At 63.2% G+C, this 27,065-nt stretch overlaps 1 protein-coding gene across 7 annotated transcripts in view; it reads right to left on the reverse strand.

Annotated features, from left to right (window-relative positions):
• Window positions 1-27,065, reverse strand: part of LOC125092239 (cohesin subunit SA-2-like) — a 59,133-nt gene that overhangs the window by 2,538 nt on the left and 29,530 nt on the right. For 4 of the 7 annotated variants that reach the window (XM_047716604.1, XM_047716606.1, XM_047716603.1 and 1 more), the window contains 20 exons: window positions 23,991-24,089; window positions 22,185-22,264; window positions 19,194-19,301; window positions 18,210-18,321; window positions 17,454-17,568; window positions 14,979-15,082; window positions 13,331-13,423; window positions 13,116-13,205; window positions 12,294-12,500; window positions 11,368-11,444; window positions 10,844-10,931; window positions 8,910-8,990; window positions 8,135-8,227; window positions 6,908-7,070; window positions 6,203-6,351; window positions 4,091-4,192; window positions 1,815-1,966; window positions 929-1,066; window positions 383-561; window positions 207-312 (listed from right to left, as the gene is read on the reverse strand). In XM_047716604.1, coding sequence (XP_047572560.1) covers window positions 207-312; window positions 383-561; window positions 929-1,066; window positions 1,815-1,966; window positions 4,091-4,192; window positions 6,203-6,351; window positions 6,908-7,070; window positions 8,135-8,227; window positions 8,910-8,990; window positions 10,844-10,931; window positions 11,368-11,444; window positions 12,294-12,500; window positions 13,116-13,205; window positions 13,331-13,423; window positions 14,979-15,082; window positions 17,454-17,568; window positions 18,210-18,321; window positions 19,194-19,301; window positions 22,185-22,264; window positions 23,991-24,089 — 2,336 coding nt within the window. Of the gene's footprint in view, window positions 1-206; window positions 313-382; window positions 562-928; window positions 1,067-1,814; window positions 1,967-4,090; window positions 4,193-6,018; window positions 6,028-6,137; window positions 6,352-6,907; window positions 7,071-8,134; window positions 8,228-8,909; window positions 8,991-10,843; window positions 10,932-11,367; window positions 11,445-12,293; window positions 12,501-13,115; window positions 13,206-13,330; window positions 13,424-14,978; window positions 15,083-17,453; window positions 17,569-18,209; window positions 18,322-19,193; window positions 19,302-22,184; window positions 22,265-23,990; window positions 24,090-27,065 lie in introns of those variants that run through there. The other 3 variants (XM_047716605.1, XM_047716607.1, XR_007124851.1) reach the window with 3 other exon arrangements.

Below are 27,065 nucleotides of genomic sequence, written 5' to 3' on the forward strand. Positions count from 1 at the left end.
GTCACCGCCTCAGACCCACGCAAGACCACGTCCCAGCCTCAGTACCACGTGGGACCCCCATCAGACCAGCATCCCTTCACAGCCATCCCAAGGCTCTGCTCTGGAGAAACCCGTAAGGCTGACCAGGAAACCAGGCAGGCAGAGGCTGACAGGCTGCCCGCCGACGGCAGACCCCTGCACCCCAACCTGGAGTTCGAGGGCCTCACCTCTTGGACTTCTGGCCCTTGGAGGAATTTCGTGGCTCTCTGTCCCCCGCGCTGGAGCTGGCCAGGGTGTCTGGTGTCCAGGTGGAGCACGTCCCCACGGGCAACTCTGCGGGACCGGGAGTGGTCAGCCATGGGGCCCAAGGGCCACCCCTCCCGACCCCAGACACCCTTCCCACCTTGGGGCCGCTTGCTGTCTTTGCATATGGCGTCAAACGGGTTGGCGGCGGGCTCTTCCTCCCCCTGGGCCACGTAGTCTGTCCTTATCAGGGACTTGCGATAGACGAGCATGGGGTTCATGTCCCCTTCCCCAAACACAGGCAGGCCCTCAGGGATGGAGTCCTGGAAGTGGGTGAGTCTGGGGACAAGGGAGCACGAGGCAGGGGGAGTCAGAGAACACCCAGCCCAGGTCCCCAGGAACCCATGGCCCCTGGCCCCCATGTTCAGGCTCAGGGCTGAGGCCCAAGGAACCGTGCTAGAGGAGCGCCACCTGGTGGCCACAGTCAGTGCTGCAGCCCAGAGCCCAGCGCCCCCCAGAACCCCAGAGAGCAGCCCTGGTCAGTGCAAGGGCCCAGATAGAAGCCCTCACTCAGCAGAGAGCCTTCCGGTTTCTGCGTCCCCCGCCCCACCGGGCCACAGTCTGTGTTTCCACCCCTGCACCCCCAGAGCCCATCCCCACGCCGACCGTCCAGGGGTCCCCGTCCCCGGGGGACCGGGGCACTCACGCGGCTTGTCGCTCTGCAGGGGGGATCTTGCAGGAGAACTCGGCCAGAACCAGCAGGAAGCTGAGGTTGGGGAACCTCTGCCGGGCCTCCTCCTCTTCAGGCACGGGGGACTCGGAAAAGGCAAACGCCAGCCCACGCCTGGGGACAGGGTGTGCAGTGGGGAGCTAGGGCGATGGGCAAAGGCAGACGGGGAACGGCTGGGGTGTCAAGTGGGGCTCACACGGGAAGTAGAAGGGTGGGGTCAGGTGAGGCTCAGGGCGCCAGGTGGGACTAACCTGAAGGATGGGGGCAAAACTGGGGAGCACAGTGTCAGGTGGGGTCAGACAGGTCATGGGGTCAGACTGGGGAGCACAGCGTCAGGTGGGGTCAGACCGGGGATGGGGTCATAGGAGCACAGCGTCAGGTGGGGTGAGACCAGGGATGGGGTCACAGCGGGGAGTACAGCGTCAGGTGGGGTGAGACCAGGGATGGGGTCACAGCGGGGAGCACAGCGTCAGGTGGGGTGAGACCGGGGATGGGGTCATAGGAGCACAGCGTCAGGTGGGGTGAGACCAGGGATGGGGTCACAGCGGGGAGTACAGCGTCAGGTGGGGTCAGACCGGGGACGGGGTCACAGTAGGGAGCAGAGCGTCAGGTGGGGTCCGACCGGGGATGGGGGTCTCAGCGGGGAGCACAGCGTCAGGTGGGGTCAGACTGGGCACGGGGTCACAGCAGGGAGCACAGCGTCAGGTGGGGTCAGACCAGGGATGGGGTCACAGCGGGAAGCATAGCGTCAGGTGGGGTCAGACCAGAGACAGGGTTAGACTGGGGAGCACAGTGTCAGGTGAGTTCAGGCCAGGGCTGGGGTGCGTAGGGTGTTGTCACAGCACCCCGTACCAGCAGGTACCTGTGGATCAGGTGGGCCGCGTCACGGGCACGGTCAAAGCCGAGGGTGAGCGCAAAGCGGCGTGCCAACAGCCGGATGGAGTAGAAGGGGCCGCAGATGAACTCGATGGGGTCGTAGCCCATGCCATACGTGTCCACGTGCTTCTGGAACAGCTGTAGGAGCACAGGGGCGGTGGAGTCAGGGCCACCAGGGGCATGTCCCACGAACCAAGGTTCAGCACATCCCGAGATGCCTCCCTCCACCTCCCACCACCCCCCAGAGGTAAAACAGCACAGAGAAGGGACAAGTTGCTGGAGCACAGGGCCTCCAGCCGATGACATCCACGGGGGACAGGGCAGGGATCCTTGGGACAGCCACCTTGAGGCCGGGATGCCGAGGAGCGGGGAGCAGGTGGCACAGACCAAGATGTGCCCAGGAGCCAGGAGCCTGCAAACGTCCCGTGCACACCCGTACTGCCCACATCCCACCTGGTCAGCCGCAGCTCCGGTGTGTGTGTGTCAGACGGAACAGAAAACCCACAAGGGGGACGGCGCTCCTGATTTACAGGGAAAGCACACACCAAATGGGACACAAGGGGGCTTGAGATGACAGGAAGGTGCCCCCGACGTGCCATGCTTGCTCTGGGGAATCAGGGTCACCTCAGTGTCGTACACGCAGACCCGTTCCTGGGCCAGGAGGAGGGAGGCCGTTTCCAAAGGAACAGAAAATGGCAGCAAACAGTCCAACCTAAAGGCAGACCTCAGTGTTGGGGCCAAGAGTCTGCATGGCCTGTGGAATCGGGACCGAGAAGCCGTGTTCCAGGAAAACCACGGGACAGAGATGGTCTAGCAAGTGCCCCCAGAGAGACCTGGCCACCGCACCCACAGGCAGAATGGGCACAAGGACCAGGAACCCACACTGGCAGCGGGGATGCCAGATCCCGGCCCTTCCTGATACACCCACGGAGGCTCAGCTCCCCAGAGAGAAACGAGTCCACGGCGCCCACGGCACTACGGACACTGGCAACAGTCAGCCGTGTAGGGAGCCGTGACCCCAGCACTGCGGACCAAAGGCAGGCCTTGCAAAGAGCTCAAGCCGGTGGGCAGCCCCAGACTCAGTGCACAAAGCCAGGATCGGGCAGAGAAGGGACAGAAGTCATCGGGTCCCGAGTCACCGCTGCCACGGAACCCCACACGGGCTCGGCGAGAACTCCCCACACGTGGACGGAGACCCCAACTACAGGCAGACACACTCGTCTGGCAGCACAACAGAGCACAGACAAGCCACGTGTCCAGTCGTGGTTCCACGGATCTGGGTGAACCAGCTGCCACGGGGATGGAAGGACCAGAGTCAGACACGGGACACGCACTCACACGGCGTCATGACAGACTGATGTGGAGAAGGCAGACGCCCACCCTCAGGATCAGTGGATGGTGGGGGGGGTGGACACCGCCCTGAGGGTCAGCAGGTGGGGGGGGACGCCCACCCTGAGGGTCAGTTGACGCGGGAGGGGGACCTGGGGGGGTACACCACCCTGAGAGTCGGGGACAACCCGAATGACCATCAGGAGACCTAGCTCACTGTGCAAGACGACACCTGAAGGCCTCCAGGGGACAGTCCAGCCCGATGCTGGAGCCCAGCCACTCCGTGCACAAGAGGACGGAGTTACACCGTCCACCTAAGCTGCCCTGGGCACACACCACGAGCTGCCGTGTGTCCCCACGACACACCCCTGACCAGCAGGGGAACCCATCCCAACAGTGCCATCACCGGGAGGTGGGCAGAGCACAGAAGCCAGCTGTGCGGGACTGAACGTCCGTGGGCTCTGCCCCCAAAGTCCACATGTGTAAGCCGGGGCTCCTGGGGGCTGCTGGGGTGGTGGGGGCCTTGGAAGGTGGTTGGGAGCCGAGAGGGCCAGCATGGCGGGGCCCCCATGGTGGGGTCACGTCCTCTTGCATGTCCAGAGAGAGGTCCTCGTGTTTCACCTGTGGTCACGTGAGGACCCGGCAGGGGGTGCCATCTGTGACCCTCCAAAGGTCTCCCCAGAACCTGAGCCCACTAGGACGCAGCCCTGGGGCCACAGCCTCCAGCACCAGGAGGCGTCAGGGTCTGACCGGTCCGCCCCCCACGAGGGGGGGCGCAGGGCTCCCGAGGAGCGGGCAGTGAGGCCCAGCAGGACCCGTGCCTGGCGTGTCCCCAAGCAGGCACGCCCCCCAAGGCTGGGCGACGCTCTGCGGCCCGGAGCCGCGGGGACCGGTCCCAGGACGCCGTGGGCCCTTCCGGGACAGGCCACTCACCTGCTGCAGACAAAGGAGCAGGGACAGCGCGTTGCGAAGCCTATCGTTCTGCCTCGTCCGGGTCATGGTCTCCTTGATGATGTCCCCAAAGTGATGGTAATGCTGCGAGTGGGAGGAAAGGACCATCACCACGGAGACGACAGACGCACCAGCCCCCTCCTATGCCGCCTTCCCAAGCTGCAGACTATGGACAGCCACGTGGCTCAGACCCAGTGTCTGTGTCCCGGGAAGTTCGCACAGGGGAATCCCGCCGAGCGCTCAGCACCAGCCAGGGCCGGGGGCCGGGTCCTGGGCTGGCGGGAAGGGCACATCCCACGGACCTGGGAAAGCTGGGGCCATCAGGCTTCCCAGACCAGGGCCCGGCTGTTCCCCCAGCACTGGCTGGCCCTGTCCCTCAGGGGCACTCCTTCCACAGGGAGGGCAGGTGCCCTGGGGAGCCACGGGCCGGGAGCCAGGAAGCCAAGCCTCTCAGAGCCACGCCGACCTGCCCCGGCCAGTGTGGAAGCAGCCCAAACACAAACGTGCGACAATAGCGGCCACCGACACGGCCCCCAGGACACAGGGAGGCTCAGGACGTTAAGAGGTTAAGTCTCGGGAGAGGAGAGTGCCGCCCAAAACACAGGAGGCAAGGGAAAACCCAGGCCAGACTGTCCTTACACTCCACGCCACAGAGCTCAGGACCATGTGAGCTTAAAACAGGGAAAAGAGAATCACCGCCACATAAACAAAACTCAGAATAAAAAAGTCATCAAAGGAACATTTTTCCCACAAATAACAAAGAGCCAATGTCTCCATCTAATTACAAGACGCCAAAAGATCTTGAAATGACAATTTCTGCAAATGTGACAGTGACTGAATCCACTCACCCATCCATCCATCCATCCACTACCCACCCATCCATCCACCTGTGCCACGGATCCATCCACCTACCCATCCACTCATCCACCCACCCACCCATCCACCTACCCATTTATCCATCCATCTAGCTATCCGACCAACCACCTATCCACCCATCTAGTTATCTGTTTATCTGCACACCCATCCATCCACCCACCCACCCATTCATTCATCCATCCACCCATCCATCCATCCATCCACCCACCCACCCATTCATTCATCCATCCACCCATATATCTACCCATTTATCCATCCATCTAGCTATCCAACCAACCACCTATCCACCAATCTAGTTATCTGTTTATCTGCACACCTAGCCATGTACCCGTCCACTCATCCACCCATCATCCACCCATGTATCCATTCATCTACCCAACTGTCTATCCACCTGCCCATCCATCCACCCACCCACCCACCCATCCATCCATCCATCCTTCCACCCATCCATCCACCCACCCATCCATCCATCCATCCAACCATCCACCCATATGTCTATCCATGTATCCATTCATCTACCCAACCATCTATCCACCCACCCACCCATTTATCCATCCATATACCAGTTCATCCATTTACACAGCCATCCACCCACCCACCCATTTATCCATTTATCCACCCATCCATCCACCCATCCATCCATCCATCTATCCACCCATCTGTCCATCCACACATCCATTTATCCACCCACCCATCCATCCATCCATGCAGTCATCCATTCACCCATCCATTCACTCATGGAAATTTCTGGGCCTCCTTCAGTGCCAGGCCCTGATGATAATCACTTGGGGCACACCAAGGATCAAGTTGCAGCCCTCACGCGGCTCGCGTCCAATCTCAGTAGTAATGGAAGAGTGGAACGAGAGCAGCAATGGTTTACCGAACAAGACTGCAGAGTTTTAAAAGATAAGAAGTGAGGTCCTAAATGAAGATACTCCCCGGGAGTCAGGTTTGGGGAGAGGCGTGAGTGATAGAAAAAGGCTTAGGAGACGCTCACAGGAATGCCGCCCACACACGCACACAGGTGGGCTCACCCACAGGAGCTGTCGGAGGAAACGGGAGGACAGGTTAACGACAGGGAGTCCGTAAGTCCGAGTACTTTCCACTCATCTCCTCTTTTTTGGAATCTTTGTACCCCAATTCCGTGTCTTACACAGGAGAGCAGTGGGCGGGGGAGGGTGAGCTCGGGCCGCGGGGACGGGAGAGCCAGGCAGAGACCTTCAGGTAGAACTGGTAGATGTCGGCGGCCGCGCTCATCTCCAGCACGTTGTAGACGATGAGCTTACAGAACACGGCCAGCATGTTTCTCCTGTGGAACAGCTCGTGCAGCTCATCCGCGTCCTCCTCCTTGTACACTCTGCTGGGCCCTGCCGAGACAGTCGCACTCTGCCGTGTCTTCCTGTGGCCGCCTGGCCCTGGCGGAGCCGTGGGGCGGGCGGGGACATGGTCCCGGGGGGCTTGGGGTGCCAGCGTCGTCTCCGTGTCCCGGTGCCAGGACGGCAGTGGCTCAGAACCCCCACTGGGCATGCTGACCCCCAGAGCGCAGACCCAGGGCCACAGAGGAAGCACTTAGTGTCATGGGGTCCCTGTGTTTCCAGGTCTTGACCGCCTGGCCTGGGCTCCCCCGACTCTTCCGTGGCAGCGTGAACCAAGAAGACACGTGCCTGGGAAATGCAGCTCCAGACCCCAGCACGCTGGAGCCCCCGACGAGGGTCGTCCACCTCCCACCCGAAGCCTGCACAGGCCCTCCTGCCCCCGGGCTGCTCCAAGTGTCCCCAACCCCCGAGGCCCCCCTCAGGTCCCCTTACCGTTCTACTGCAGCCCCCACCCCCCCTCGGCCCTATCCTTATCGCCCAGACCACCCCAGCTGTCCCCACTCCGGGTCTCTCCTCTGTCCCTGCCCCAAGTTCCCGGGAGGCTGACCTGCAGCTCCGGCCTCCTCCAGGAACACGTGCTCCTTGACAAAGGTGAGGAGCTTGCACTGCAGGACGTGGTCGGGGACGAAGAACAGCAGCCCCAGGCCCGTGTCCTCCTCAGGGCCCTGGTGGCTGAGGATGAGGAGCAGGTCACACAGCAGGATGAAGGCCTGAGGGGGGCGAGGGGGTAAGGGGGCACCGACAGGGACAGGCACTCACCCCCCAGGGACGGAGCCCGTCTAGTGCCCCCGCAGCTGCCCAGGCCAACCCAGGGCTGGATGAGAGCCACAGGGCGGGGAGGGGCCCCCAAAGACATGCGCCGCTGAACCCCAGGCCGCAAGCGGGACACCAGGGACAGACGACGCGCGGACAGACAGCACGCGGGCGACAGACGACCACGAACAACGCCTCACAGCAGCACACTACACACACGCTGAACGCAAACGTCCCCCACATCCGGGCGGCGCAGCGGCACGGACGGTGGCGGGGACCGGAGCCACACAGGCGGGAAACCACGGACACGTGCTTGTGACCCGCGGTGGGGAGGGTCACAGGGCGGAGCTCAGCGGCTGGAAAAGAAGCCGCACACTCAAAACACACTCAACCTCCTCAGTCGGCCACGAGTCCGACGAGAGCGAGGTTTGATGTAAGGTAGCGGGAGAGGAAATTCTGGAACTCTGAAAATTCACACGCGCATGGGAAGAACGCAGGAGCCCCAGCGCGGAAGGTGTCAGGAAGCGGGCGCCTGCGTCCAGCGTCAAGAAGCCCTCAGAACAGGTTCCCCGCAGACAGGGGACGGCCCTGAAGGTTCCGTGGACGGCAACCTCCAGACACGGTGGTCGGGAGTTCACGCCCAGCGTGTCCACCACCGCGGCACGTGGACCGGATCACGGGAGCGACCCCCAGACGGGTGTGGTGGTTCGAACGGGCCGTGCACGCGGGCTCCTGTGTACCGGTGCCGTGCGCGTGGGCTCTGGGCTCCCGCGAACCGGGGCGTGCAAACAACTTCACAGACGTAAGATGCTCGCACGGCGCGATGGAGGCCCCCCTCGGGCCTTCCCCTCATCGTTCAAGAGCAAACGTCATCGTGCGAGACACACTGAGAGCAGGAACCGGCGTCGCAGAAAACCCGAATGCCCTGATGTGCTCCAGCCCACGTCCCGGGCGTGGCTAACGCCCCTCCTGCTCCGCCAGCCGTGGCGGCACCCGCGAGCTCGCAGAGGGACGCACGCACCTTCTCGCTCAGCACCTTGCTCTGGTGGTTCAGGTACACTCGGCACACCAGGCAGAACCTCAGCAGCCTCTTCCTCAAGACCAGGAGCGCCTCCTGCCAGCGGACAGCCGGCGAGCAGGTGCCCCCGTCAGCGGAGCCCCAGCGCCGGCTCCACGTACCTGCCCGCCTCAGGCGAGCCGGCATGAGGTACATCCCCGCACAGATCAACCACCGTCCTCGCCCTCGCATCCGCCTCCCCATCCCCCTCGTCATCCCCTCCCTCCCTCGTCTTTAGCCCCATGTCCCCCTTGCCCTCCCCCATCTTTACCCCATGTCCCCTCCCCACTCCCCTATGTCCCCCTCCCCGTATCTTCATCATCCCCCACACCATAATCTCCCCACACGGGTCTAAGCTTCTCCCAAGGAACTCAGGCCTGCAGATTTCCAAGAAACCATAAATATAACCCCAAAGTGTGGCTGGCTCCAAACTGAGGGCCTGGCCAGCAGCCGAGGAAGGACAAGGGTCTCCCCCAGCGCACAGGAGCAGGTCCTCAGATCATCTGAGCCGCGCTCCCCATGGCGGGCGGGCAGGCTGGGTGGTGGTGTTGGCTACACCCCAAGTCAGCCCTCACGTCGGAGTCCAGGAGTGCAGGCGGACCCCGGGATGACAGACGCCCGCCGCTGGTGGGGCGGACGTCTGTCACAGTGGCAGTGCTGGCTCTATCCCACTCCATCTTGCCCTCCTCACAGACTACTGTGGACCACACGCCTGACCTCCTCCGCACCCCTCACCCACCTGGGGCGGCAGCCGGTCCGTAGCGGCGACAATCTGCCACAGGAGCGCATAGTAGGTGCACTGGAGGGCACAGTGGACAACCTGTGGGGCGCAGGGCCTGTCATGGAGTTGGGGATGTGGATGGGACACCCACCCTGGGGACACTCCTTAGCAGAGAACCCTGAGACCTCACCCAGTACCTGCCCCTCCCCCACTCAGGGCCTTTTCCCTGACGGGGACCCTTCTTTCCCTTCACGATCCTCTTCCCCCTCCATCAGGACACTCCCCTGGTCCCTTTCCCCTCAGAATCTGCCCCCCACTCAGGACCCTACCGACCCCCAACTCCTGCGATCCTCCTCCCCCAGTATCTGTCCCCACCTCAGGACCCTACGGTCCCCCAAGACCCATCTCTCTCCAAGATCCTTCTCCACCAAAAACCTGCCCCACACCCCCCTGGAACCCTTCTCTCCCCTCAGGACCATTCCTCTCCTCAGGATCCTTCTCTCCACTAAGGACCCTCCACGTGCCCCCCATGCCTCCCTCCCCTCAGGACCCTCCACGCCCCCCCTACGCTTCCCTCCCTCAGGACCCTTCTCTCCCATCAGAACCCATCTCCCCATGCTTCGCTCCCCTCATGACATGTCTCTTCCCTCAGGACCCTCTGCCCATGCTGCCCTCCCTTCAGGACCCTCCGCCTCCATTCTTCCCTCCCCTCAGGACCCTTCTCTCCCATCAGAACTCATCCCCCCATGCTTCCATCCCCTTTCCTCTCGAGACCCTCTCCTCGCCATGCTTCCCATCACTCAGGACCTTTCCCTCTCCTCAGGACCATCATCCCCCGCCCCCATGCTTCCTTTTCCTCAGGACCTTCTCTTCCCTCAGGCCTGTCCCCTACCATGCTTCCTTCCCCTCAGAACCCTTCTTTTTCCTCAGGACCCACCATGCCTCCCACCCCTCATGACTCTTCTCTCTCTTCAGGACCCCCCCATGCTTCCCTCCCCTCAGGACATATCTCCCCTCAGTGAACCACCCCATGCTTCTCTCCTCTCAGGACACACCCCCGCTATACTTCCCTCCCCTCATGACCCTTCTCTCCCCTCAGGCACTCCCCCTATGCTTCCCTCCCCTCAGGACACTTCTCTCCACTCAGGACCCCCCCCCATGCTTCCCTCCCCTCAAGATGCGTCTCCCCATGCTTCCCTCCTCTTAGGACTCTTCTCCTCGGGTCTTTTCATGCTTCCCTCCCTCAGGACCCTTCTCTCCCCTCAAGACCCTTCTCTGCACTGAGAACCCTCCTCCCCCCATGCTTTCCTCCCCTCAGGACCCTTCCCTCTCCTCAGAACCATCCCCTCCCCCATGCTTCCTTTCCCTCAGGACCTTCTATCCCCTCAGGTCTGTCCCACACCATGCTTCCCTCCCCTTAGAACCCTTCCTTTTCCTCAGGAGCCCCCCATGCTTCCTTCTCCTCAGGACCCTCCCCCCCATTCTTCCCTCCTCTCAGCACCCTTCTCTCTCCTCAGAACCCATCTCCCCATCCTTCCATCTCCTCAAGATCCTTCTCTCCTCCCAGAACCTGTCCCCTGCATGCTTCTGTCCCCTCAGGACCTGCCCCCCACCAAGCTTCCCTCCACTCAGGACCCTTCCCTCTCCTCAGAACCATCCCCTCCCCCATGCTTCCTTTCCCTCAGGACCTTCTCTCCCCTCAGGTCTGTCCCACACCATGCTTCCCTCCCCTCAGGACCCTTCTCTCCTCCCAGAACCTGTCCCCGCCATGCTTCCCTCCCCTCAGGACCCCTCTCCTCAGGACCCGCCCCCCACCATGCTTCCCTCCACTCAGGACCCTTCTCTCTCCTCAGGACCCTCCCCCCCATGCTTCCCTTCCCTCAAGACCCTTCTCTCCCCAGAACCCACCCCCATCCCCCAACAAGGACCCACCCGACACCCTCTGCCCTCACCTCAGTGGGCAGGCTGCCCTGGTGCCGGCGGAAAGTCAGCAGGCTGTCCATCTTCTCATACAGATTCCAGCTGCTCAGGTCATGTGCACTGGCCAGAAATGCACACAAGGATTTAGGGCTCATCCCCACCAGGAGCTCCGACGTCCCCCAGGTGAGCCGCGAACACTGGTCAGTAGGTCCCGGAGCTGAGGGATCACCTCCCAGCAGACTGAGGGGCCACAAACCCCAGATGGCCCAGCTGGGCTCCCTCCAGTATGATGTCCAGCACCTGCCTGGTGAGGCCGTCCCCACTCCTGGGGACGCAGCTCAGGGCCTCGGATGGGCAGGAGGGCTCCCAGGTGGCCCAGAGCCACCAGGCACACCCACAGGACACCTGCACAAATGTCTGAGTCCTCCCTACCTCACCTGGGACACGGGGACATTTGTCAGAGTAAGGCAGCAGGCACATGGCTTGGGGGTCGTTCCCAAGGGGACGAACCCAAGGGGTTGTTCCCCCAAGGGAACGGGCGTGTTGCCCCCCTCACCTGTAGAAGGCAGCCAGTCTCCGCAGCGTGGAGCAGATCCGCCCCATCTCACCGTGTCCAAGGAACAGGCCCTGCTTCTACACAGTGGGGAGAGAGCAGAGGGGGTGGTGACGGGACACACACGTTCCAGGGGGGCTTCCCCAGGACCCCAGACCGGCTTCGAGCCAGGCCCGTGTTCCTGCCTGCTCTGTCCCCAACTTTCTGGAAGGCAGCTCTTTAAGATCTCCAAAGGGAAACAGTGTCCTGGGACATTCTGTGTCCAGCTCTGCAGGACACGAAGGGGACCAGAGGACACCCTCAAAGACACGTAGGCTGAAGAACAAAGACAGTCGGGATCTGAGACCTCCCGTCTCCATGCACTTGCCTCACATCCCTGCCAAGACCCTGCCACAGGGAATACGTTTCTCCCTTTACAGCTGACAGAACAGACAGAGAAGCGTGTTGCTGACCTGCAGCACCCCACCATCGCGGCAGGCCCAGGTTCAAGAGCAACCCGGAGTCCTGCCTGTGCCAACAGGCAAGGCGTCACAAGCCAAGTGCCTCAGTCAGGGCCGGATGCCGGGCCCACAGGCCACACGGCCCTCAGCCCGTCTGTGTCAATAAAGTTTTACTGGAACGTGGCCCAGTGACGCACTGTGTCCGGTGCTCCTGGACCACCACCGAAGCACAGGAGGACCCGCCTGGCCAAACGCGTTTATGACGCGGCTCTTTGCAGAAACCGTCTGCCCACCAAGTGCAGACAGGGCAGCGCCTCCGGAAGGCCGGTCTTCCGGGGGCTTCTGGGGCTCCCGCGGAGAACAGTGGAATCCTTGGTCACCCGCCCGCACATGTTCCCCCTCCCGTCACAGGGGCAGCGAGACCAGCTGGAGCTCCCACAGAGAACCCCACGCCCACGTCCACCCCCGTCACAGACCCCCGGCCTGCACCTCATGTTGGATGAACACGTCCAGCAGCGGGGTGAGCGCGTCCACCAGCATGTCCACCAGCCGGCTGCAGGCGGGGGCGGCCTGGCCGTGCGCAGAGCCCCCTTCATCACAGTACGTGCCGTAGGCGCGGGCGCAGGCCTCCAGCACCGCCACGTCCGAGTGCCGCTGCACCAGGCAGTCCAGCTCCAGCAGCGCCGCGTCCAGGTACTGCATGGGGGGCGGGGGGACAAAGGACCGGTCGGGGGGGCGCAGTGCGGGGTGGTGAGAGAAGGTCAGGGGGTTGTGACACAGAGAAGGAAAGGTCAGGAGATCGGCAGGAGGTCAGGTGGGTCACGGTTGAGAGGAAATGTCATGAGCATGAGGAAGAAAGGTCAGAGGTCATAGCGGGAACCACCAGGAGTCCCAGGGTTGAGAGAAGATAAAGGGTCAGGGAAAAGTTCATCAGGGGTTAGGTGGGGGGGCAGGGGATCGTACGGTTCAGGGGAAAGGTCAGGAGTGCAGTGAAAGGTCACGGGGTTTGGGAGAAGGTCAGGGCTAAAGGAGCAGCTGCAGTGCAGGGAGGGGGGCATGGCGCCGTGAGAATAAGGTCAGAGGACCTGCAAGCATCGGGGGTGGTCTGGACCCTGTCACAAGAGTGGGTGATGGCCCAGCCCTGCAGTGCGGATAGGAAGAGGACAGCAGCCCGACACCTGAAACTCCAGGGAGATGGCACGTGGCCCCATGCCGGGACCCAGACAAGGGGTGGGGCAGGGACCCTGAGAAGGAGGGGCGTGGCCCCCACACGCAGAGTTCAGGGAGCAGGAGCAGAGTCCTGCGACGTACCGAGCCCAGGCCATCCATGTCATACACGTCCAGGTTGCAATACTGTGGGATCTGCAGGAGGGGGGTCACCTTCTCTTTGTCCGCTGCAAACTGCCCAGAGAGAGGCGTGAAGCGGAGCCCCCCAGCCTCCCCTCGCTTCTGCAGCCTCCTGGCCTGCCCTGGCGCTCCCCCAGCCTCCCTGGGCTCTCCGCCTCGGGCCCTTCCCTGCTTGGCACCTTGGAGAGCAGCCGGGGCAGTGCCTTGGCAAAGTGTCGGCTCATGTTGGCATGCTCACGCCAGCGGCGGGTCCCGTCCACCTCCCTGGCGGCCTGCAGGCAGAGCATGCGTGGCCTGAGCCCACGATGGACCCACGTGAGTCCCACGGCGGCTCTGGGACCTGCTCCCACATGGCTAGGTCACACCCACGCAGAGCTCCCCCCAAATCAAGGATAACACTCGGGACGACTACTCGGGTTTTTGATTACAAGTAAGAGCTTCCCATGCAGGGACGCCACCAAGAGCTCAGCTGTCTCCCCCAAGGTCACACCTTAGGGTGGGACCCTTATCTAGTAGTACTGGTGTCGTAAAACGGAGATTCACACACAGAGCTGGACATGTGCACAGAGCAGAACATGACAGCCATGGGAGGACAGAGGCAGAAGTGGGAGGGACTCAACCATAGCCCAGGGTCACCTGGAGCCTCAGCACTTGGAAAAGGCAGGAAGAACCCTCCCCTGGAGCCTCAGGAGGGAACACAGCCCTTCTCGCCTGGATCTCAGGCGTCCTGCCCCGCTGGGATCTCAGCATCCTTGCCCCGCCTAGAACTGAGCATCCCTGTCCCGCCTGGATCTCAGCATCCCTGCCCTGCCTGGATCTCAGCATCCCTGCCCTGCCTGGATCTCAGCATCCCTGCCCTGCCTAGAACTGAGCATCCCTGTCCCGCCTGGATCTCAGCATCCCTGCCCTGCCTGGATCTCAGCATCCCTGCCCTGCCTGGATCTCAGCATCCCTGTCCCGCCTAGAACTCAGCATCCCTGCCCTGCCTGGATCTCAGCATCCCTGTCCCGCCTAGAACTCAGCATCCCTGCCCTGCCTGGATCTCAGCATCCCTGTCCCGCCTAGAACTCAGCATCCCTGCCCTGCCTGGATCTCAGCATCCCTGTCCCGCCTAGAACTCAGCATCCCTGCCCTGCCTGGATCTCAGCATCCCTGTCCCGCCTAGAACTCAGCATCCCTGCCCTGCCTGGATCTCAGCATCCCTGTCCCGCCTAGAACTCAGCATCCCTGCCCTGCCTGGATCTCAGCATCCCTGCCCTGCCTGGATCTCAGCATCCCTGCCCTGCCTGGATCTCAGCATCCCTGTCCCGCCTGGATCTCAGCCTCTGGTCTCCAGAGCTAGGGCACCATGCTTAACTCCTGTGGTTTTTAAGTCCCCTGGGGTGTGATCTTTCGTCCCAGCAGCAGCAGAGGCTCACACGGAGGCAAATCAGAGGCTGGCCGACAAACAGCTACATCCAGAGTGAACACGGCATAAGGAAGGCTGTGGTGTGCCCTCCCCGGGGAGGCAGACGGCAGACACAGGACCCAGCGGGCACAGCGCTCGGGAGCCAGCAGGAGGGGTGGGCAGCAGCTGCGAGGCGTGGCCAGCGACACCTACCTGGGTGGCCAGGAGTCCCGCCCGCGCGGCCGGGGGCCAAGTGAGCAGCCAGGGCGACAAGCACGAGGCGGAAGCAGCAGCAAGTGGCTCTCAGGGCCACGGGGGCGGGGGCACTGCGAGGCGGAGGCGGGAGCGGGCGCCCACAGAGCCCTGGCATGACAGCCACAGCAGAGCGCTCAGCACAGGGGACGCAGAGCATCAAGGCAGGGGCGGGGGGTGGCACTGACTTTCTTGCCCAGGCGCCGGCCGGCAGGTGGACGCCCCTCTGCGGCTTGTCTCACGGCGGCCACGAGGATCTCAATGAGCACTCTTTCCTGCTGGCTGGTCAGGGCTGCGGGGAGACAGCGCTAGCTCAGCACACGCCGACCTCCCCAGACACAGAGCATTCTGCAGGGATGTGCCACTCCGATGGGCCTCGGTAAGCCCAGCCTGGGCTCAGAGCACGTGCGGAGCGGGGCCAGGCTCCTAGGCACAACAGAGCCCCAGCAGAGCTCACAGACTCCGGGACACGCACATAACAGCAACCAGGGCCCGCCCTTTGCTCAAACTGCTCACAAAGCAAACCACGGGTGGCCCGTTCACCGCCATGTGGGGCTCAGTGCCCTCCTCCCTGGGGGTCCCCCACCACTGTCCAATTCCCGGGACTCAGGCCTAAAACCATCCAGTCGAGGGGACAGTCTGTTCATCGGGTGTTCCGCGGTAACTTTAACTCCTCATCACGCCCACCCAGAGTCTCAGAATGCGATGGAACTTATCGGGAAAAAGGGTGGCCCTAGATTCAAGGACAGGTGTCCCTGTGAGACAAAGAACAGCAGACACACAGAGGAGAAGCCCCATGAGGATGGAGGCAGAGATGGGAGGCAGGCGGCCACCGGCCCAGGGACGCCTGGAGCCCCAGAAGCTGGAAGAGGCAGGAAGGACCCTCTCCTGGCGCCTCAGGAGGGAGCACAGCCCTGCCCCGCCTGGATCTCAGTGGCCCTGTCCCGCCCCACCTGGATCTCAGCATCCCTGTCCCGCCTGGATCTCATCTCCAGAGCTGAGAGAGGATGGATTCTGGTTTAAGCCACCAGATTTGAGGTAATTTGTCACAACTACTCCAGAACTTCACATGTGGGTCCTCCTGTCCTGTGTCCCATATCCTAGACGTGGTGCCCCTAAGAGCCCAGGGACAGCCAAAGCTCATACATAGAAGCAAGGAAAACAGAGACCACACAGCTGGGCCCCAGACATTTGGGTCAGAGTAGAGGAGGCATCCTCACGATAAAGAAAGACGCCCCTTCAGTGACCCCGGGGAGCATGGTTGAGGCTGCTGGTCCCGCCAAGGAACGCGATGGGCCTCAACGCCTGAGATGTGGCACTGGGTCTCCTGCTGTTACCAGAGGACACTGCAGCAGACGGCAAAGGAACCAGTGGGCACAGGGATCGTGTGTGTAGCACGGGGTCGGGGAGAGGGGATCTCAGAGCGGCGGGGCCTTGGGTACGGCTGTGGAGGACAGTGTCAGCATAGGGGGCAGTCTCCTTGCGGGTGGTGTCGGAGGGGCAGGGTCTCAGAGGGATGGGGGAAGGGGGTCCCAGCTGCCGGGGGCTCGTTCACCAGACACTCTGCCCACACTGCACCCTGACTCTGGGGCCAGGCTTGGAGCTCCAGTGGCTCTTACAGGAGAGCAGCCCATGGCCCTCGTCCTACAGAGCCCCAACCAGGGACCTGTGAACCACATGCTCTAGACCCAAGGCCCTCTCACCCCAGGAAAGCATGGCACGTGCCCCTCCCCCCAGCCAAGCACGCAAGGAGCACGCACATCACAGGAGGCGTTGACAGGGCTGCCTGCACCACGTGCTACTAGCCGGCATCACAGACAGCACGGGAGGACACCCGGCGGGATGGCGCGGATGATGGGACAGGGACAGGGCGACACAAGGTGGGGGAGAGTAGGAATTGGGACCGGGATGGGGGACACAAGGGGACAGTGAGACACGGGGACGGTAGGACATGGAGGACGGGGACAGTCGGACAAGGACAGTGGGGGATGGAGAAGGTAGGACATGGGGGATGGGGACAATGGGATAGTGGCAGGGCGCAGGGACAGTGGGACATGGGGACGGTAGAATGGAGGGTGGGGACAGTGGAAGAAGGACAGTGGCAGATGGCGATGGTGGGACATGGGGGATGGGGACAATGGGACCTAGGGGCGGGACATGAGGACAGTAGGACACGGGGGGACAGCAGGACACAGAGATTGTGGGATATGTGGAATGGGGACAGTGGGACAGTTATAGGGACAGTGGGACACCGAGACAGTGGGACACGGAGGACAGGGACAATGGTACGTGGGAGATAGGGACAGTGGGACATGGGGGATATGGACAGTGGTACATGGGAGATAGGGACAGTGGGACACGGGGGATATGGACAGTGGGACACGCAACAGCGGGATATGGGGGCAGTATATGAGTATGGGGGCAGTGGAACGCGGGACACCAGCACACAGGGACAGTGGTACATGGGGATGGGGACAGTAGGACATGCATATGGCAGGACATGGGGGGTGGGGGACAACAGGACATGGGGGGACAGTGAGACATGGTGAGGGGAGACAGCGAGACACGGGGTGGGGGATGGTGGGCCTGGCAGGCACAGCAGGGAGGCCGGCAGGATCACGGCCCTGGTCCACGACTCAGAGCAGGCTTCTGGCCACGCTCACCTTGGCGCCCGCCACGTGGCTCCAGCAGCAGGGCCGTCATGCACTCCCAGTTCCGGACCAGGGCGGGCGCTGCCTCCCACAGGCCGTCCACCAGGTACGGGACATGTCTGTGGAACTGATAGGGACGTGCCCGACACGTGAGGTCGTGAGGATGTGAAGGGAAGACGTGATGACACGGAGCAGGGAGGTCATGTGATGAACACACGGGTAAGGAGAACACAGTGATGACGGCCACTCAGGGTCGGGAGGATATGGTGATGGTAATGCCATGGGGCAGGGAGGACACGGAACGATGATACAGGACAGAGGACACCAGAGGACATGGGGAGGGGAGGACACAGTGATGACAACACACGGCAGGGAGGACACGTGATGCCAACAAGGGGCAGGGAGGACACACAAGGACGACACCATGGGACAGGGAGGACACCTGTTGACACAGGGCAGGGAGGTCACACAATGACAACACGGGCAAGGAGCTCAAGTAATGACACAGGCAGGTACGGCTCCCTTCCCAGCCCTCCCATGTGTGGTCCCATGAAGACACATGCGGACACCAACCCAGGGATGTGACTCCCACGTGCCCACAGCCAGTGTCGTCCACACGGGAGCCAAGCCCCTCCAGCCCAGCACAGGAAGCGGGCATGCGACATAGGGCACGGCACGGAACACGGGGTGCAGGCATGGGACACGAGTCTGGGCCCCGCACGTGGCTCGGACATCCTGCCCCCAGACCACACGCGGCCAGGCGCTCACCTCGCCCTGCAGATAGAAGTCGATGAGCGCCTTCATGTTCTGGAGGTTTCTATCAAACTCGTCAGGGGGCTCTTGAGCAAAGAAACCTTCGTGGGGCGGAGGGGCCAGGAGCCTAGGGAGATCAGAGACAGTGACCCCAGTGTTGGCGTGGAGGGGGGACCCCGTGCGCCTGGCTGGGCCCCAGGTCCTGTGGGGCCGGGCCAACCTGCACTCCGGCGCACTCCTCTGCACACACCGTCCACACAGAGACCTGGGGAGCAGGAAGAGCAGGGAGCCATAGGGACAGGACGCAGATCACGGAGGAAAGTTCTAGCACTGACTTCTGTCTGTCCGAGCTGACTGTCTGCTCGGGCCAGCACTGGGGAGGGAACCAACGACCAGACGGCCCCCCGTCACTGCACCTCAAACCCCAGAGAACCAGAGGTGGGGACCTTTACCTGAACGCCGACCTGCCAGTGAGGGCAAGATGGCCAGATGGCCCAAGAGGGCCCTCCGGGATATGGAGCATGCTTAGGGGGCCTCAGGGGGCTTCACAGGACCTGAGAGGGGCGCAGGGGGCCTCAGGGGGCTTCAGAGGACCCTGAGGAGGCTTCAGACCCTCAGGGGACCTTCAGGGGACCTCAGGGGCAGGGGGCCACCACCACCTCCTCAAACCAACGCACGTGTGCTCGTGCCTCTAACACGGATGAAGCTGGCTGCTCCCACACATGTACCAGACTCTGGGTCAGTGTGTCCTTCTGTCTCACGCTCGAGTGCACCCCGCTGTGTCCCTCGGGGCCCAACACCTGCCGTCCTGTATAAGCCCCGGTCACAGGCCCTGCTGTTCTCTGCGGTCCTGGGGCCTCCTCCTACCACCCCCATCTGCACATCTGCAGCTGGTGGGACGCGGGACACGGGACGGGGACCCCACCTCCAACATCACAGTGACATCACGGCCCTGGAGACACCATCAGGGGCCCCAGGGTGGCCAGGCACCTGCCTTACCTCTTACAGATGAGTTCGCCCGCGGCGGTCGCCATGGGTCTGTAGGCCGCGTACACAAACTGGAACAGGAAGACGTACTCCATGGTGGAGAACACGCCCACGTAGTGCCTGCGGGGAGACGCTCGTGAGCCCAGACCCTGCACAGGGCTTTGCCACACACGCTGGGCATGCGAGGCGCTGCCACACACGGCTTTGCCACACGTCTTGTGCACATGCAGCTTGGTTTACCACACGGGTTTGTGCACACAGGGCTCTGCCACACGGACCTGTGCCCGCGGGGCTCTGCCACACGACTTCTGCCCCCGGAGCTCTGCCACACACGCCTGTGCACATGGGACTTTGCCACACACGTCTGTCCCCGAGAGCAAACTGAGGTTCTTTGTTGGGCCAATGGCACCAACCTCAGCTTCCAATACAGGTGGTCCCTCTGGAACCCCAATCAGTCTGAGCTCACCTGGGGAAGCCCACGTCCCCAGATGGGAGCTGAGGCCACATGAGACTGCCACGTGAGCAGGATCCCCAGAGAGTCCCGCCTCCTACAGGGCCTCTAGGGTTAGGGTTGGTTCCTTCCCCTCTAGCCACCCATGAGCCCCAAATTAGGGGGAAATCTGTGTCCTCTCCTGCGTGTGCACCCGGGCCACCTGTCAGCCCAACTCTCCACCCTCCGAGCAGGTGTGCACGCAGAGGTATACACGGAAAGGCAGCAGACGTCCACAGGCACCCATGGGGGGAGCGGCTGGGGGATGTCGGTGGGGGACACCACCAGCGTGACCCTGCGTCCAAACACAACCTCTCAACCCACACCTGACCACAGCACAGCGGACTGACTGCCAACGTGGCTACATGGGCATTCTCAGAACCGGCAGAAACGGGACAGGCCGCCCACGTGCTTCACTATCTGGGTTTTGAATGGAGGAGGAAGACCCCCAAGGACACGGGGAGCCTCAGACGAGGGGCTGGGACAGCTGCCCTCACCCTTGCACAGTGTACACAAGGAGCACATACGCTGGGTCCACATCAGCCCCATCCAAACCTCAAGCCCCAAAGCCACACGGTTCTGCCCCAAAGGAGGCACACAGGCTCCTCCCACAACCAAGCCCAGTCATCGGGTGCCCGCCCACGGACTCAGGTCAAGCTGTGGCCCCAAGACCTGGCACTTTGCTCCACAAGGCCCCCAAGGTGCTAGCAGAAGTATAGTCAGAATGCCTGGGAGCAGGATGGCCAAGGGCGACGAAAGACGGGTATCCCGGCTGGGGGTACGGCCCAGCAAACACACACTTCCTCCCCTTTGTGGGATACACGCCTTCAACAGGTTAGACACGGCCCACCTCACTGGGCAGGATAAGCCGCTTCGCCCCCCTGCAGATCTCTGCAGGGAACTCCTCACAGGCTTTCTGGAATCAGGCGTACGGTGCCCCCTGCCCCCACCACGAGCAATCAGGTTGACACGATGCTTCGGCCACTGCCACTTCCTTACAAACCAGGTGGCTGCTGACAGGGCCCAGCGCAGACCCTCAGCACTGGGAGGGAACCCCTCCCACGTGGACCGCTTAAGCGAACGAGCCCGCTCTACATGCTCCGGGGCCACCTGCCACGGTCCAGCCTATCCGCTCGGCCGCCCACGAGCCACACCATGGGCTCCCATCCCCAGCTCAAAGACACACGTCCGGGACGTCCCCAGTTCTGGGATCCTGAGCCAACGCCCCCTAGGAGCCTCCCTCCAGATGCACGTGTCCCTACGTCTCCTGCTGGGTCCGTCTCCCTGGAGGACCCTGACGGACACAGCAGCTGTGGGAAGATCAAGGGCAGGACATGCAGCCACTCTGGGCCACCCAGGCTGCACAGGATTGGAGACAGAGGCCACCGCCCCGGGGTACACGCTGCTCTCCGTACGGGTCCATCTTACGCTACGCCAACTTGCCACCTGCCTGCTGCTCCTGGATGTGGGCATCCGGCCAGGTGCTGACAGAGCCGGGCACTCATGGGAGCACAGCGCAGCATGGAGGAAGCCCGGTGCCTGGTCTCCAGCTGTGACAGTGTCCCTCTGGGCTGCGGTGGGAGGCAGGGCTGCATGAGAGTCCTATGTCCACCTGGTCCCACTCTGTCCTCAGCACGGAGCAGAGACATGGCACCACAGGCAGGCCCCAGCCTTCAGGGCACATGTCCCCACAGCACTCGCCCGGGCATCTACGCACGGGGGCCGAGCAGGAGGTCGTGTCCCTGTGCCCCCCTGCTGCAGACATACCTGACATCAGCATCTGACACGTGACTCACTGAGCAAGGGGTGCATCGTACAATTGCGGAACGACCAAGGGAACAAGAGCCCATGGTCCCAGCCCTAGTGCTACCAGGACCCACGAGCTTCCAGAACATCCTGCAGGCCCGGCCACTGGTCGCCGCCTCCTAACACCAGCCCCTCGGCACCTCTGGAGCCCCTGAGCCAGGCCCAGGAGCAGACGAGAGAAGCCGGGACTCTCAGAGATAACTCCAACTGCTAAGGGCCAGGCCAGGCCCAGTCTGACCTTTCCAGTGACCCAGCAGGCCCTCCCCATGGACTGCGAGCAAGGACGCTGGAGGCAGAGGTCTCTAACCGAGCCAGAGCACAACACACCCAACACAAGAGCAAAGGCATGGCATGGGGTTCCTTAGCCAACAGCGCTCCGCTGGCATGACCCCACGGCCCCACCATCCGCGCCCTGCACAGCCAGCAGGGGTGGAGGGTGCGGCATGGGCATGATGATGTACAGCCAGCGGGGCGTGGGGACCCCCAGCCAGCAGGGGCACAGAAGGGGTGCAGAAGGGGCGTGGGGACCTCCAGCTGGCAGGGATGCAGAAGGGGTGCAGAAGGGACGCGGGGACCTCCGGCCGGCAGAGGCACAGAAGGGGCACAGAAGGGGCACGGGACCTCCAGCCGGCGGGCACGGGGACCTCCAGCCGGCGGGCACGGGGACCTCCAGCTGGCGGGCATGCGGCGCAGGCGCGGTGACGTACTCGGATATGAGCCTCAGCAGCTGCATGCACTCGGACGTGATTTCCGGCTGCCTGTCCTGCGTCATCGACAGGATCCGTTTCTGTGGAAAGACCCCGAGAGAACAGGCTTCGTGCCAGCGCCGTCGGTGTGACCCAGGGCACCACGACCCCCCACCCACAGGGCGGCCTGCCCCTTCAGAGGCACCGGACAGCCCGCATCAGCCGCCAGCACACGGCCCGGCACCGATCACCCAAGAGGCCAGGGCCGCGAGGCCCACGCAGACGGTGCCCGCAGCGCCCTCTCCCGACCCCCCAGCACGGATGGCCCTGCGGCCCGTCGGAATCGGGGCTGGCTCGTTGGGTGGGGGCAGATGCTCTCTCCCTGCGGCAGCACGGAGGAGTGCGGGCTGGGTCGTGACCTTGTGCGGGCACGCAGCTGTACCTTCGGTGCCCTGAGACTCCAGCAGCCCCCACCGGTGCTGACACCCAAGTGTGCCCTCACTTTCCCAGTGTCCCCAGCTGTCACCGCCTGTACAGACGGACCGTGACAGGGAATGCACAGCACAGGAGCTGAAGCCACAGGGCAGGGCACGTGGCTGTCCCCAGAGCCGGCAGACATGATACGGCCGGATGGGGGACGCCATCTCCAAACATGGCCACACATCACCCCACAGGGCTCACGGAACCAGGACCAGGAGCTTCTGCCTCCAGACACAACCGTGCCCTGACGGGGCTCTGGACGGGCTGTCTCAGGTCAGCCCCTCGCACGGCACGATGTTCCAAGCTGCGAGGCCGTGGGCAACGGTGGGCGGTATGGGACGGGCGGTATGGGACGGGCGGTATGGGACGGCCGCCCGCAGCAGCCCTCACTCCCTCATGGGCGGGGGCCTCCCTGCACCCAGAGGAAAGGCGCATCCTGAGGTCCCACGCAGGGGAGAGGACTGTGCTCCCGTCTTTCCCTGGCACCCACTCTTCCTCAGGCGTCACATCCCTCTTCTGGGGGCCTCTGCGTCCTGGAAAGGCTCCAGGGCAGGGGACACGTCTATAAATACACGGGCACGCGTGGCCCTGTTTTGTCTGGCCTTGCTGGTTTCCGGTCAGACTCCTCTGGGGACCCTGACACGGTCAAGGAACACTTGGTTCTCCCCCACACCCACAGGGATGAGATGACACACTCAGTGTCTCCCGCCACGCAGGCTGGCCCTCCACGTTCCCTGGCCACCTCCGAGACCCCAGCCCTGCTCCCATCCAGCCACGGGTCCCGACTGGGGTCGTTGACCGACCGACAGCCGGCCACCCTCACAACGGGCAGTGGGATCTCAGAACAGCATCCTGGGTGATGGCGGGGCCCCAAACTCAGGAACAAAGTGGGCCGCACCCTCACGTCATCCCATGAACCTGAGTGCCGACCTGCAGTCCCGGAGCAGCTCTGAACCTCTGCGAGGGGACCCCGGACCCAGCAAGGACGTGCTCCCCCACCAGAACGGTGGGCGCCAAGCCCTCCCACTCCTGCACCAAGAGGGTAGAGGGCCGCACCCCAACTGGGCCACTCGGGGGCGTGCCCGTGCTCCAACCTCAGCCCTGCACGCAGAGCACCCTGCCAGGGCCCACGTCACCCAGTGGGCCATGAAGCGGGAGTGCTCGGCCCCGGGCTCGGCCCCGCAGAGAACCTTCAGCTCACCGTCGCAGGAGGCAGCCCCGAGCGCCGGGCTGAGATGCGGCTGGCACTGCGGGCGAGCGAGCAGCTGCTGGACGTCCACACGTCCACCGAGATGCTCGGGGACGGGGACACTGGGCGGCGGCCAGCAGAGGCAACACGTCACTCACCTTGAACTTGTAGAAGAAAAGGCCGAGCTTCATGGCCGACTCCCTCTTCTCGTAGAGCGCCTTCAGCGCCAGGATGCACTTCATGCGCACGCTCGCGTCCTGCGGCAGAGAACGGGCACCGGTCACCCCGCGAGGGCAGCCTCCCCACACGCGCTTGGACAGGAAGGCCCCTTCCACCACAGCGCACACCGGCCCCCGGCCGACAGCCTTCCAGGCGGGACACGGGGGTCTGCGGCCCCAACCCGTCCAGAACAGCCTGCTGGGGTCGGAACCGTGTGGCCAAATTCCCACTCGAAACCCTCACCCCAGGACCGCACGATGGGGCCGTACGTCGCGGTGCGGCCCTCAAAGAAGGGACTCGGCTGCAAAGCGAGGTCATGAGGGGGGGCCCGATCCCACAGGACTGGGGTCCTCACGAGGAGAAGGTAGGACACAGACACGCACAGAAGGACGACCCCACGAGGACGCGGGGACAAGACGGGTCCACGCGCCAAGCAGAGAGCCCACGGGAGGAAGCTGCCTTGGTCCCGCCTAGATCTCACACGTCCAGCCTCAGCCCTGCCTGGGTCTCTGACATCCAGCCTCAGCCCTGCCTGGGTCTCTGACATCCAGCCTCAGCCCTGCCTGGGTCTCTGACATCCAGCCTCAGCCCTGCCTGGGTCTCTGACATCCAGCCTCAGCCCTGCCTGGGTCTCACACTCCCAGCCTCAGCCCTGCCTGGGTCTCACACTCCCAGCCTCAGCCCTGCCTGGGTCTCACACTCCCAGCCTCAGCCCTGCCTGGGTCTCACACTCCCAGCCTCAGCCCTGCCTGGGTCTCACACTCCCAGCCTCAGCCCTGCCTGGGTCTCAGACTCCCAGCCTCAGCCCTGCCTGGGTCTCTGACATCCAGCCTCAGCCCTGCCTGGGTCTCTGACATCCAGCCTCAGCCCTGCCTGGGTCTCTGACATCCAGCCTCAGCCCTGCCTGGGTCTCACACTCCCAGCTCCCAGGACTGAGAGGAATGAACAAGTGCTATTTGTGCTGCCCCGTCTGGGATGTCTGTATGGCCACACGAGCTAATTCAGTGCCCACAGCTAAAACAGCTTTGAGCATCTGAAATGTTTTTTTTCCCCCAAAGCTCCGGGCCCAACATGGGGCTCAAACTCAGGACCCCAAGATCAACAGTCTCACCTTCCACTGACTGACCCAGCTGCGCACCCATCCAAGATTTTTTTTAAGTAAGAAACATGCCATTTGTACCCACGCAGCTAGCAATGTTTTATCTTCTGACAGACATCGCCCGGTGTGGATGCCGCTCCTCTACTTTGTGTGAGTGAAAACACAACGCACCCGAGGGCACCTCGTGACTCAGTCAGTGAAGGGTCTGCCTCTAGCTCAGGTCATGGTCTCAGGGTCCTGGGTCGCTGGGCTCCCTGCTTGGCAGGGAGCCTGCTTCTCCCTCTGCCCCTCCCCACCCCCCTACTTATGTGTGCTCTCATGCTCTCTCTCTCAAATAAATCCTAAAAAAGAGAAACGCGCACCAGGACCATTGAATCTCAAGTGGAGGTCAGGCACATGATCACTCTGTGCGTCACATCCTTCTGCATAAAACTAAGTGAGACCCTGAGGGATTGTTTTGGAAATAAAGAACCACGTGCAAAGCACAGAGCCCAAAGCAAGGCCACACACTTGGCACGAGATGGGCAGAGCTGCTCAGTGCTGACCCACGTGTAGGGGTGCCCTGGCCGGCTCCCTGTAGGGCAAGCCCACGTCCTCTGCACTCAAGGGTCCGTCCCTGCAGGGCACCTCCTGACAGCCACTCCCAGGGTCATGTATGGCCTCACCATGCCGTCCCGGAGGTCTCCGGCCATGCCCCGAGCAGAGCGGAGCAGGACACAGCAGGGCCGGGACAGAGGAGGGAAGTCCCAGCTCCAGGGAGGAACCGCGCAGCCACTACACGGCCTAGGCTGTGGAACAGCCGCCCTCAGTGGATCCCGGGAGGCCCCACATTAGCCACAACTAGTGCCCTGACTGGCCTCCTCCCTGCACACATGGGCTCCCTTGCCCGAGCACAAACAGCCCCCGAGGGCCCAGGAAAATCACTACGCTTATCGTTTGTGCACAAAACCCATCGCGCTCCCCCCACAGAGGAAAAGCAGAGAAGTAGGCTCCAGGCGGCTGTCTGTGACCCCCCAAATCCCTATGTCAAGTCCCAACCCCCCCAGAGGATGGAGTGTGGAGGGGAAGCCTCTGTGGGGACCCCATGATGGGATCGGTGTCCTCGTCAAGGAGACCCCAGAGAGCCCCCTCGCCCCCTCCTCCACGGGAGGACCCAGTGAGGAGATGCCGTCTGTGAGCGGGCTAGGGGATTCTGTGAGGACCCTGAGTATGCCGGCGCCTTGACCGGGGACGTCTGACCCCAGCAGGGAGAGCAACGGACGTGAGCAGATCACGAGCCCCCCGGGAGGTGTTCTGGCACCGGTGCCCGCGCACAGCGCTTGAAGCAGCACTTTGACGTTCCCATCCTCTCCCCTGCCTGCGAGAACCCCGTCGGTCCTCACCGCCCAAGACCGGTCACCACGTGTGAGCAACCACATGTGACCATGAGCTCACGCGTGAGCAACCACGGCCTGCCAGGCCCACGGATCACCGAGAGCACGCCACGGCGAACTCACGGCGCGTCCTACCCTGGAATGAGCCCCCGGGGTTGCAAACATCCACACGCGACGCGGAAATTCGGCTAGTCTCGCTTGTGACAAGCACACGGGGCAGTGTGAGAGCCACACAGAGATCCCTCTGCACACCTGCCCGCTCCCCCCATGCACACCTGTCCGCTGCCCCTGCCACACACCTGCCTGCTCCCCTCCACGCACACCTGCCCGCTCCCCCAACACACACTTCCCCGCTCCCCCCATGCACACCTGTCCGCTGCCCCTGCCACACACCTGCCCGCTCCCCTCCACGCACACCTGCCCGCTCCCCCATGCACACCTGTCCGCTGCCCCTGCCACACACCTGCCTGCTCCCCTCCACACACACCTGCCCGCTCCCCCAACACACACTTCCCCGCTCCCCCCATGCACACCTGTCTGCT

The sequence above is a fragment of the Lutra lutra genome, chromosome X (assembly GCF_902655055.1).
Source record: "Lutra lutra chromosome X, mLutLut1.2, whole genome shotgun sequence".
Taxonomy (NCBI): domain Eukaryota; kingdom Metazoa; phylum Chordata; class Mammalia; order Carnivora; family Mustelidae; genus Lutra; species Lutra lutra.